The sequence below is a fragment of the Acomys russatus genome, chromosome 10, assembly GCF_903995435.1.
Source record: "Acomys russatus chromosome 10, mAcoRus1.1, whole genome shotgun sequence".
Classification (NCBI taxonomy): Eukaryota; Metazoa; Chordata; class Mammalia; order Rodentia; family Muridae; genus Acomys; species Acomys russatus.
Window position 1 is genome coordinate 64,925,867 of NC_067146.1, and position 12,172 is coordinate 64,938,038.

The window sequence follows — 12,172 nt, forward strand, 5'->3', positions numbered from 1 at the left end:
GGCAGTGTAGAAACCTAATACAATGGAAACTTCCTAAAATATATAAAGACAGTCCTAATGAAGTCTCAAAATAATGAGAGAGACGGAACCTCAACTAGCCACCTCTTGTCCCCAAAGGAAGCTTCCGGTCTGGCACTGAGTTTCATCTAATTGAGTTGTTGCCTGAAAAGGGTCCCTATGAAATTCCCAAACAACTCAGGCTTTGCCGAGAAAATAGGTTGCTCTCAACAAACTGACATCAAGTCCCCATTGCTGAAGACAACACCAATACAACACACTGAACATGGAGAGGTGGAGCTGGTGCCTACATAGGACCTTTACCCCATATTCTAATGTCTACAACAGGCAATGGTACTCTGCAGACCACCAAAAGAAAAGGTAAACCAACCCAACCACAAAACCCATTGACAGTCTGTCCTGCTTGCAGAATATGCTAGGGCAATGACAGTACAAAACATGTGGGAGTAACCAACTGATCTCTGATTTGACTTAAGGCCTACTCCTTGAGATGGAACCCATACCTTAAACTTCTTAGGTGCCCAAGAACCAGAATTTAGATAGCCCAGAGAGCCTAGGGCGAAACCAAATACTACTGGTCTTTAAAAACACGTAACAATAAAATGAGTCTGTAATACTCTGGTGTATTCATAGGTCAGTGTCTTATTCAACCATAATCACAGAGTAGATGGGAACAAATCCAGAGACCCACAGTCATACCTCATGCAGAGAGATAGATAGATAGAGAGAAAGAGAGAGAGAGGAGAGAGAGAGAGAGAGAGAGAGAGAGAGAGAGAGAGAGAGAGAGAGAGAGAGAGAGAGAAGAGAGAACGAACCTTGAAACACAGCTCTAAAGAAAATGTCTCCATCAAATCTCTTTCTTCAGAGCTCAGCAAATACTGCAGAAGAGATTTGAGTGGCTGAGTCAGAGGTGATGGAGGACACACACACACACCCAAAACATACACACACACACACACACACACACACACACACACACACACACACACACACACACACACCAAGGCCTTCTAAGTCAACTGAGCAAAACTCGTCTGAACTCACAGAGACTGAAGCAGCATATCACAGGGCCTTCTCAGGTCCGCGGCAGGTCCTCTGCAACTGGACTATAGCTTTCAGTTTTGTATTTTTATGGGACTTCTGATTGTGTACGTGAGTAGGTTTCTGATTCTTGTGCCTTCACTTTGGGCTTTTTCATTTTTCTCTTGGCTTATCTTGTCCAACTTTCATCTGAAGGTGTTTATTTCTCTGCAGCTGGACCTTGCCCTCCGCCTCTGCAGTGGGACTCGGTTGAATAACAGCTTCTTCCTTGCCGCTTAGTTGGGGTCCATTACTGCATCTCTACAGGGTTTCCAGCTTAGGCTTTCCAGGCCTCTTTGAAACTTCTTTAACACGCTGTACACATTCCATAATCTATATATTATACAAATAGCTATAGATAGATAGATAAATAGCTGATAGATAGATGACAGATAGACGATAGATAGATAGATGGATGGATAGATAGATAGATAGATAGATAGATTCATTCATTATGTGATGATTAATGTGGGATCTGAAATTAATAATCAAGACTAGAACAAAAGAACCTCAGCCAAGGTTGCCAAGGAAAGCAGATTCCCTGGTAACTGTCTGCCACTGAAACTGCTATGCCCTGTGAATTTATTGCCACTTAATAAATATTTCACAAACCTAGCAATTTGCCCAGAGCAGCAGGACTCACAAGGGGCTTAGCTATGATGGAGATAGTTTCTTCTTGCCTGTGTCCTTTGTTATTCAGCACTTGAAACTCAAACAGCTAGGTTAAGATGACATGCAGGGGAGGAAGCCCGTGGGAAAGCTATTAGTGACACCAGACAAGTGAGCACTTCCATGAAAGAAAAGGACCATGACGTAAGAGACAGCGCAGTGCCTCTGGGAGGAGTTAGGAAGCTTAGGTCACTTGTATTCGGGAACCCATCTGACCGAGCTGCCACACCAGAGCCCCTGGTGAATGGGCTCCGCAAAGATGTACTTTTGCTGGGCTGCGGGAAGCCCTCAGCCTCGGCGCCTAGAGGCGGGAGCGGGCTTTGAGCTCTTGCAGGCTGCTAGTGGGGAGCGCCACTCGCTGCTACTGTTCAGCAACCACCGAGTACACTCCTGCGGGGACAACAGCTGGGGCCAGCTGGGACAGAGGAGAGAGCATTGTACCGAACTGCCAGGTAAGTACCCAGCCCAAAAGCAGGTGCTCTGGGCCGGAAGGGGTGTGAGCGCCTTGGGTCGCTGGAACAGAGGATCAGAGATAAAGGGTGGCTGGAACAGGTATACCTGGAAGCCAGTAACCCTGCTTTATGATGCGATGTGTGTGTCAATGGTTTCGTTTCCCAGAGCTCTTGAGTTTGCGTTTGTTTCGGTTTCCAGTTCCTTTTCATTGAGAAACTGAGAACCCCGTTCCTCTGGACAGAAATAAGGCCCCGCCCCCTTGACTTTCCAGATCAAGCTAAGCCTAAGCCAACTTTCTGAGGGAGTTCTTTCTCCCAAACCTACTGGGTTGTGCACCTCTAACTAACTTAGCAATACCTTGGGGCATCTTTTATCCTAAGTTTAAAAAAAAAAGCTTAATAGCACTTTTGGGCATTCCGGTTGTTGTAAGAATATAGAAAAGAAGCCATCTGTAGAGTCTAAAGTGATGGCTCATGTAGCTAAGAGTTCGGTTCCTAGCATCTATATGCAGTTTACAATCATCTGTAATTTCAGGTCCAGGGGATCTGATGCCTCTGTGGGCAACAGCACACACATATGCATACAGTTACTCTCTCGTACACACATAAACAAAAGTATCAAAATATTTTTTTCAGAAAAGCCACTTGTAATCACACTAACATGCAGCTCTAACAACAAAGCAGAGCTCTTATTTTCTGTGTATGTATTTAATCCTTATAGAAATTGTGTCACACATCATTGTATTTGTTTTAAACAACAAGTTGTGTTTTTACCAAAACATATTAATCTGTTATGGGTTTTTATATATGATACTGCCTCACATTCTTATGGATTTAACTAACATTCTAGTTTGTTTTTCTTTTTTGTCTTTTTCTTTCTTTCTTCTTTCTTTCTTCTTTCTTTTTCTTCCCATTTTATATACAAGCAAGCACTCTATCACTGGCTGTATTACATTCCCAGCTCTTGACTATATGTGATTATGTGCTTAGAATAATTTGTAGAACTGTGTGGGAAATGAAAACTATTCCTCTGTCTTTTTAGATTGAGTTCCTAGAAGTTGCAAAGTTAACAGGAAAAAATTAACAGGCAAAAACCAGTATACAAATTTATTAATCTCTTAGAGAGTAATTTCTGTGTATACCAATTCACAGAAAGTAAATGAAAAGAGATGCTTAGATTCAGGAACCTGTGCACTGTATTTAGCAAAAGAAAAGAAGTTGGGACTTTAATGGATAACAAATTGTGGGAGCCATCTTAGAAAAAATGGTAAAGCACTTGCCAGACAGGAATGAGGCCCTGGAGTCAGGCCCTAGTATTGTAAAAACAAAAGAGAACAAAAAATAAGCAGAAAGAAATAAAAAAGATTTAGTAGCCTAAATGGCTAATTGCAACATTTAGTCACTCGAGGATAAACTCACACTAGAGTTCAAGGGCTCAGGCCACACTGAGGGGTATCAGCGGACTCTAGCTGGAAACTGTCACAAATTGTACAGAGCAAGACAAAGTAATTCTCTTGGTTAAAGTGGTCAGGCCTTAAAATTAGCGAGAAGTTTGTATTCTCTGTGTGGAGATAAGCTGGGCACATTTCAGTTTCGTTTCCCTAGGCAGTGACCATCATTTTGATCTGGGGTTCAGTTTGCTTCTGTAGGAACTCAAGGTGCTCAAACCTTGTGAGCCAAGTTGTGTCCAGGTAGTCAATATAACAGAAATGTGTTTTCACGCATGTAGTATGAACATATTGGATTTGTTTCCTACCAATATTTAGTAAGGATTTTAGGTTTGATTTAACAGACACTGAAGGAGACAAAAAAATCTAGATAACTTTACTTTTTTTGAGGTTATTATTGTCTTAAATTTAGAAGTGTATACTCCCTTTTTTTCTTTTCTTCTGAAATCTTTATTGTCTTAGGCTTATATTTGCATTTACTTCCCTTTGACATTTACTTTTGGATGTGCTGCCAGATAAGTTTGCCTACTTTCTTCCCTAAGTTAATGTTACAATTCATTTACTTCTTTCTTTCTTTCTTTCTCTCTTTCTTTCTCTCTCTTCTTTCTTTTCTTTCTTTCTTTCTTTCTTTCTTTCTTTCCTTTACATCTTGATTGTATCCCCCCTCCCTCCTCTTCTCCAAGTCCCACCCTCCCTTCCTCTTTCCCCTATCTCCCTTCCTTACTCCTCAGAAGAGGAGAGCTCCCTCCCTACCAGCCCACCCTGACACATTAAGTCACATCTCTTCCACTGAAGTGAAGCAAGGCAGTCCCACCAGAGAGAAGTCATGGAAAAGCGGGCAACTGAGTCCATGTCAGAGATAGGCCTTGCTCCCCTTAGTAGGGGACCCACATGAAGCCTGAGCTGCCCATCTACTACATAAGTGTAGGGTGCCCATGTCTAGTCCATGCACGGTCCTTGTTTGGCTCTTGGCTTCAGTGTCCATACCCTCCCCAACACCCCACCCCCAAGCCTGGGCCAAGGTTGCTTGACTCTGTATGAGACAATATTTTCTTCTTCTTTGTTTCCAAAGAACCAATTCAGGCATTGAATAACCTCCACATTGACCATGTGAGCTGTGGGAAGGAGCACTCTATGGCTGTCTGCCACAAAGGAAAGGTCTTTGCTTGGGGAGCCGGTTCTCATGGGCAGCTGGGAATTGGAGAATTTAAGGAAATAAATATTATGCCTATGTAAGTGTTTTAATTCACTACTTTTTCACTATTTTTGAATGCCAGGGACTCAAATGCCAGGCTACAGTGATGGATATGACTATGAAGCTATCCCTAGCCTCAAGGGTTAAAAGATGGTGAGAGAAATGGTCAGGAAATCATGTGTACAGCCAGTTGATTAGGTAGAGAATCCCTGAAGGAGAAAGTGAGAATGAAATGATATGCTGTAGTCCTAATTTTATTTATTATAGTATATTCATGGGAACCCACTTGGATTCCTACAGTAAATTAAAAAAAAACAACAACAACAACAACAACAACAACAACAACAAAAAACATATCTTAAGTACAAACTATCAAGGTACCAAGGATTCGAAAAGAAATCTTACTTGATTATCTTGTATCCAAGTAAAGCAGAGCCTCTCACATTAACTGCACCCCAAACATTCAAGCTCCTATATCATAGACTACACAATACTATTTATTATGATGAAAAGGCCTGATGGGACCTGCCATACTCTCCTCTTGAAGCTCTAAAGCACATAGACCTTCACAGAGGCAGAGACAGGAGAATCAGAAGTTTAAGGTCATCCTCAGTTGCATAGGGAGTCAGAGACCAGCCAGACCTGCCTGAGACCTTTTCTCACCCTAAAATACTAAGTCCCCCAAACGAACAAACACACACACACACACACACACACACACACACACACAAAAAAAAAAAAAACAACTAAAACCAAACAAAAACAAAGGATGCAATGCAATTTTGGCCCTTTCTAACTAAAGGGATTCAGTTAAAGAGGAGTGTGAGGAGAGACTTGTGGTCCTGGTCAGGCAGTCAGATGCCTTGTGTCTTAGTGACACACTTGGTTAGGTGAATGTGATTCCTACTGTCTCCCTACACTGTCCAGTGAAACTACAGCCATGGCGGTGGCATTAGCAGAGTCAGTGTGGGAAAGAAAACGCTGGCCTGATGAAGAGATATGAGATGTGCAGAATAAACAGAAAAACCTCCATGCTACTCTCTCTTCAGTTCTTGGAAGCTGGGAGCACACCCCTTCCTCTAAGTAGCTAAAATCATAAAAAGAAGGAAAGAAGCAGATTGACAGTTTGGGAAAATGGTATTACATATTCACACGAGAATAAAATTGTTCCCTGACAGCTAATGTATTATCTAAAATACTTTTAAATGTCTGTAATTTCTTTAATAACTCATCCTAAACAAAGTTAACAGATTTATGTGACTTTTTTTTTTATTATAGGAAAATAAAAGCTCTGGGCAGCATAAAAATAATCCAAGTTTCCTGTGGACACTACCACTCTTTGGCATTGTCAGAAGGTAAAGAACACTTTGGGGACCTGTATCCTTAAGAAATATTTTTAAATAATGTTGTGGAGGTTTTTGATTAGGATTGCATGAAACTGGAAATTGTATGATGATCATTTTCACAATATTATTTCTACCTGTTCATGAGCATAGGAGTTTTTGTTTCTGTTTTTCATTTTCTAATTTCTCCAATCTCTTCAGAGATTTCAAGTTTTCATTATTGAGGCAATTCACCTTGTTGGTTGGTTTATTCCTAGATGTTTATTTTCTTTGAGGCTATTATGAAAGGACATGTATCTATCATTTCTTTTTTTCTTTTTTTTTTTTTTTTTTTTTTTGGTTTTTCGAGACAAAGTCTCTCTGTGTAGCCTTGGCCATCCTGGACTCACTCTGTAGACCAGGCTGGACTCGAACTCACAGCAATCCGCCTGCCTCTGCCTCCCGAGTGCTGGGATTAAAGATTTTTTATTGTGAGTTTTTAGAAAGGCTATCAATTTTCATAAATTGATTTTTGTATAAATGTCACTTTGCTCAAATTATTGATTCTTTCTAGAAGTTTTCTGATGGAATATTTGGAGTCTACTATGTCTAATATATCATCTGAAAATAAAGGTTATTTTAATTATTTTCTATTTGTGACTCTTTAATTTCCTTCTATTGCCTTTTACTCTAGATAGTGCTTGGAGCGCTATATTGGAAAAGAGGGAGGATAGTAGACAGTACTACCTCAATTCTGATTTTAGTGTGAGTGGTTCAAGTTTTTCTCCATTTAGGATAATGTGTGTCATATATTAATTTTTAAAATTTTAAATTAATTTTATTAATTATTCATTTGAGTTATTTTTCCTCAAGTCCTACTCTCTCTAGGACTTTATTATGAAAGTATGTTGGATTTTGTCAAGGACACTTGCATTTATTGAGATATTCATCTTATATTTAAGTCTATATTAGCTGGAAGATTTTTTATTATTTTATAGATTATGAATTTACAGAATTGAATATAATATGTATTCAAATATTAGAGGTTATGTTTTGTTCCTTATTTTGTTAGTATGTTTATGGTGCTAATTTCTTCTTGATATGACTTTACTGGTTTGGATGCACTAGACACTTATACATTTCTTTTAGATGTTCCAACTTAATGGAGTATGAGTTTTCTTTTAAAACATCAATTCCTCTTTAATGTTCTGATTTTTTTTTTTTTGGCATGTATTGTAATGATTCAATGTTAACTTCTGATTCTGCTTATTTCAGACATGTCTTTCTTTCTTTTGATTAATTGGCCTAAAGGTCTGTGAATTTTGTTTATCTTGCAAAAAGCCAATATTTAGATTAGTTAATACTATTGTTCATTTAGTTCAGGATTGCTTTGGCTTTCCAGGGTCTTCTGTAGTTCCAAAATGAATGTTAGAATGCTTTTGTTTTTTTTTTGTTTCTGTGAAGAATGCTGTGGAGATTCTGATTGAAGTTTTGTTGAGTCCATAAGTATTTTTTGATAAAACATTTCTTTTCACAATGTTAATTCTGTCCATCCATGACCATGAACAGGCTTTCTATTTTGTGTCTTCCTCAATCTTTTTCTTCAGGGATTTAAAATTTTCATCATAGACACATTTCATTTCCTTGAGTAGGCTTATTCCTAGATATTTTATTTTCATTGAGGCAGTTGTGAATGGAATTGTATCAATGACCTCTTTCTCAGAAAATTTGTTGTTGTTATATAGGAAGTCTGATGAGTTTTGCAAGTTGATTTTGTTTCTCCCCATTTTTCTGAAATTGTTGATCGTTTCTAAAAGCTTTCTGGCACAAATTTTGTGATCTTGTATGTCTAATATCCTAGCTTCTGCAAATAGAAATAACTTGACTTTTTTTTCTACTCGCATCCCTTTCAATTTTATTCTTGTCTTATTGCTTTACCTAGTGCTAGAGCACTAAGACTATATTGAAAAAGGAATGGGATAGTGGATAGCCCTTTCTCCTTCCTGATTTTAATGATTGCTTCAAGTTTTTCTTCATTTAGGATAAATGTTAGCCATGAGTTTGTCATATTTAGCATTTATCATGTTGAGGTATGTTCCTTCTAGTCCTCCTGACTCTAGAATTTCTACTGTGAGAGCACATTGGATTTTGTCAAAGTCTTTTTTTTTTAATCTATTGAGATAATCATGTGAATTTTTCCCTTACGCTTATTTATATTACTTACCTAATGAGTTACATATTCTGATTGATCCTTCCATCTTTGGAATATAGCCAACCCGATGACCTTTTTGACATATTCCTGCATAGTTTGAATGTATTTCATTGAACATTTTAAATCTGTGTTCATAAGGGATATTTACCTGTAGTTCAGGTTTATTGGTTGTGCCCTTATTGAGTTTTGGTATAGAGTGACACTAGTTTCATAAAGGAGTTCAGAAGTATTTTTTCTGTTTCTTTTGAATGATTTAAGGAGTATTGTGTAGTGGAAGTTTTGGCTTCTTTAAAAACTCAGTTATATTATGTAAATATGTTTTTGTTTAATCCCAAGTGTGGGATATGGAATTGCTTTTCGTCTATCCACAGCCAATAATTACCTCATGTGGGATGTGCTCTCTGCCGTCTGGTAACAGCTTTGTGTGGCTTTGAGAGGGGCATGGTCTTTACCAGCTGTAGTTAGTGGGATCCCAAGGACTCTGAGAGAGTACAAATATCAGAGCCCAGAGAGAGAGAGAGGAGACAGACAGAGGAGGAAGAAGGATGCCTGTTCTTCCTTCTGCTATTGCCATTTGCAGGTTCTGCTGGACTGCTGGATATCCTCACAGCTAAGGTTGGTATTTCTCCAAAGAATCCAACAACCCTAAGTAGCTGGAACTAAGTCTAAAGAGGTCTAAGTCTAACTTTCTAACCCTTCTAACTTTCTTTCTTGCCTACCTAGGGTTGGAGGGTTGCAAGAGAAGTAGAGGCATTAAGAAACCCCAATAAAATGGAGTTAAAAATATAGTGCCTACAGTATTGGCTGTAAATCTTTGAAAGTCTGGCAAAGCTTTGCTGTGAATTCATCTGGCCTGGGATTGCTTTAGTTGGTAGGGTTCTTATTATAATTTCCATCTCCTTATTTCTCATGTGTTTATTCAGGCTGTTGTTTACTTCTTGAATTAACTTTAATGGTTTGGATGAATCATGAAATTTATCCACTTCTTTTAGATTTTTCTAACTTAGTGCAGTACAGGTCTTTTAAGTATTCCCTTATAATATTCTACATTTCTTTGATATCTATTTCACTGTTTCTATGTTCCTTTCTGATTCTGTTCATTGAGAATATGTCTTTTTCTTTTTATTCGTTGGGTAAATGCTGTGTCTGTCTTATTTATCTTCTCAAAAAGCCAGATCTAAGGTTAGTTGATACTTTGAATTTTTTTTGGTTCCATTTCATTTATTTTTGCACTGATTTTTGTTGTATCTTGTCGTCTACTAGATTTGGTATTGGTTTGCTCTTGTTTCTGCAAGTTCTTCAGTTGCTATCATGAAGTCATTGATTTGTAATGTTTGTAGTTTTTAATGTAAGAGCTTATAGCTATACATTTTTTCTAAGAATTGGTTTTTAGTGTTTACTCAGAAGTTTGTATGTGTTGTTTTTATTTTAATTTTTTCCAGAAATTATACAATTGTTTTTTTGATTTATTATTTGACTATTAATCACCAAGTAATGAGTTGTTTAATCTCATTCAGTTTGTACACTGATAGAGATTTGTTTGCAGATATTTTGTTTTATTTCATTATGCTCAGATAGGATTCTGAGTTGTCTGAATTTTTTATGAACTTGTTAAGAACTGTTTGGTGTGCCTTAGAGGAATTCCTATGGGCTGCTGAGTATTCTTTGGAGTTTGGGTGAATATTCTGTTAGGATCATTTGAAGTATGATGTTCTTATACATCATATACATAAACAACAAATCCTGTCGTTTCTCTGCATAGTTTTTCTTTAGGCAGCCATTCTATTGAAGAAAATGAGGTATCAACACTGTCTGCTATTATTAGGTTGGCATTAGCCTGTGTCTTGAATTCTCATCCTAGAGTTGCTATGAAGTTGTGTGTACTAGAGTTTGGTCACTATATGTTTATAGATTAGCTATTCTCATGATGATAATGAAGAAAACACTTCTACTTTTGAATCTTGATAATCTCTACTGATTACTTTCAGTTCAAAGCCAGTTTGGCCAAATATTAGGATAACAATGCTCACTCATTTGCTTCTTTGTCCCACTTGTTTGGAATATTTTTTCCATCTTCTCATTTTGGAGTGGTTCTTTTTTTTTTTTTTTAAGCTAAGATTATTTTCTTATAGACAACAGAAATATGGAGTTTTTTAAAAATCCAGCTCTCTGACTTTTAATTAAATAGTTAAGGCAATTAATACTTAAAGATACTATTTAAATGTTCTCCATTTTTAATAGATGGACAAGTGTTTTCATGGGGAAATAACAGTCAAGGTCAGCTGGGCCTGGGGCTGAAGTTCTGTTCCCAAGCCAGCCCACAGAGGGTGAAGTCCCTGGAGGGGATCCCATTGGCTCAGGTCGCTGCCGGCGGCAATCACAGCTTTGCGCTGTCTCTCAAGGGGACTTCCTATGGCTGGGGAAGCAATAGTGCCGGGCAGCTGGCCCTCAGTGGGAAAAATATTGAAGGTAAGAAAATAATTTTGTCCTTGCACCAAGTTTTATTCCTTGTTTCTGCAAAGCCTGTGGTGGCAGAGTAATCTTTTAAAAATCATGTTAAGGTAACACTGGCTCTTTTGCCTCTAACTTCCTCAGTTAAAGGAGTTATATTAGGCCTGCCTGAATCATCTAGGGTAATCTCACTATTTTAATGTCAGCTGATTATCATCTTTAATTCTATTGGCTTCCCCATTGCCTCTTTGCCAGGTAAGCTATCGTTTACAAACTCTGGCATTGAGATATAAATTATTTGTCTACCACGAGATGTCTTCAAAGCTGTTGATGTCCAGGTTGTGCTCCATGCGAATCAGATCAGAATGTCTGTTCGCAACAGTCAGGTTTCAGCCATTGTTATGCATTCCCATGTTGTTCTCATTTGCCAGCTCTGGGAATCACTTATTAGATTGATAGAGTTAGAGGAAATGACTAGTTGGGCTGTTAAAAAGAAGTGTCTGGGCAACTGTCCCTCTTTGTTCCTGTAAAATATAATTCATTAAGAAGTCTTCTGCAAGAACTCCATTCTCCTCTGTTCATGTCTTTGCATTTGGCTAACACATATCAGCATCTAGTATGCCAGTACTGTGGAGTGTACAGCCCATCCAACCCTCTTAAGGTAGGTTCTCTTATTCTCATTCTCGCACTTACTATGCATGTGAAATGAATACAAACTATGAACATGGGTTGGGAGACTGATACTGGAGCTTAGTACTGAAGCTCCAGGCCAGATGTTTCAGATGTTCTAGAAAGTTAAAGGTTTCCAGGAATAAGTATTAGAGTGCATATTTTTCCCCTCAAAGCATAATTTTTCTTACTTCTAAATGTTCACTTTTAAAATTATGTAGAGTCATAAGACAGAAAAATAGGGGTTAAAAAGGTATGAAATTCTAAGACTGTCTCTCCTACACCCTCCAAAGTCTCACTTTGTAGCCTATGCTGCTCTCAAAGATACGACCCTGTCCCTGAGTCTTTTTCTTTCTTTTTTTCATCTTATTTTTACTAAATATTTTTTAATTTTTACATATGCATTTATATTATTACACCTATATACAATAAACTACCTACAGCAAGGAGAACCATGACACAATCAGGAATTATATAAATGTTACATTCTTAGTGTTTTGGCTGTTTGTATTTGGCAGCCTTAAAGAAGACATCTTTCCTATCTTGGCTTGGCTAAATTCTGAATGTAAATCAATCTCTATCACATCTTGTCATTATCAACATAAAACATCTATCTAGACCTAAAAACATCCTAATCCCTAAACAACTAAGCTTCA

At 38.0% G+C, this 12,172-nt stretch overlaps 1 protein-coding gene across 1 annotated transcript in view; it reads left to right on the forward strand.

Annotated features, from left to right (window-relative positions):
- Positions 1 to 2,015: 2,015 nt before the first annotated feature.
- The window catches only part of Herc6 (HECT and RLD domain containing E3 ubiquitin protein ligase family member 6), a 63,849-nt gene continuing 53,692 nt past the window's right edge, over positions 2,016 to 12,172 (forward strand). The window contains exons 1-4 of the mRNA XM_051152292.1: positions 2,016 to 2,219; positions 4,740 to 4,899; positions 6,141 to 6,217; positions 10,638 to 10,865. Coding sequence (XP_051008249.1) covers positions 2,027 to 2,219; positions 4,740 to 4,899; positions 6,141 to 6,217; positions 10,638 to 10,865 — 658 coding nt within the window. The 5' untranslated portion in view covers positions 2,016 to 2,026. The remainder of the gene's footprint in view (positions 2,220 to 4,739; positions 4,900 to 6,140; positions 6,218 to 10,637; positions 10,866 to 12,172) is intronic.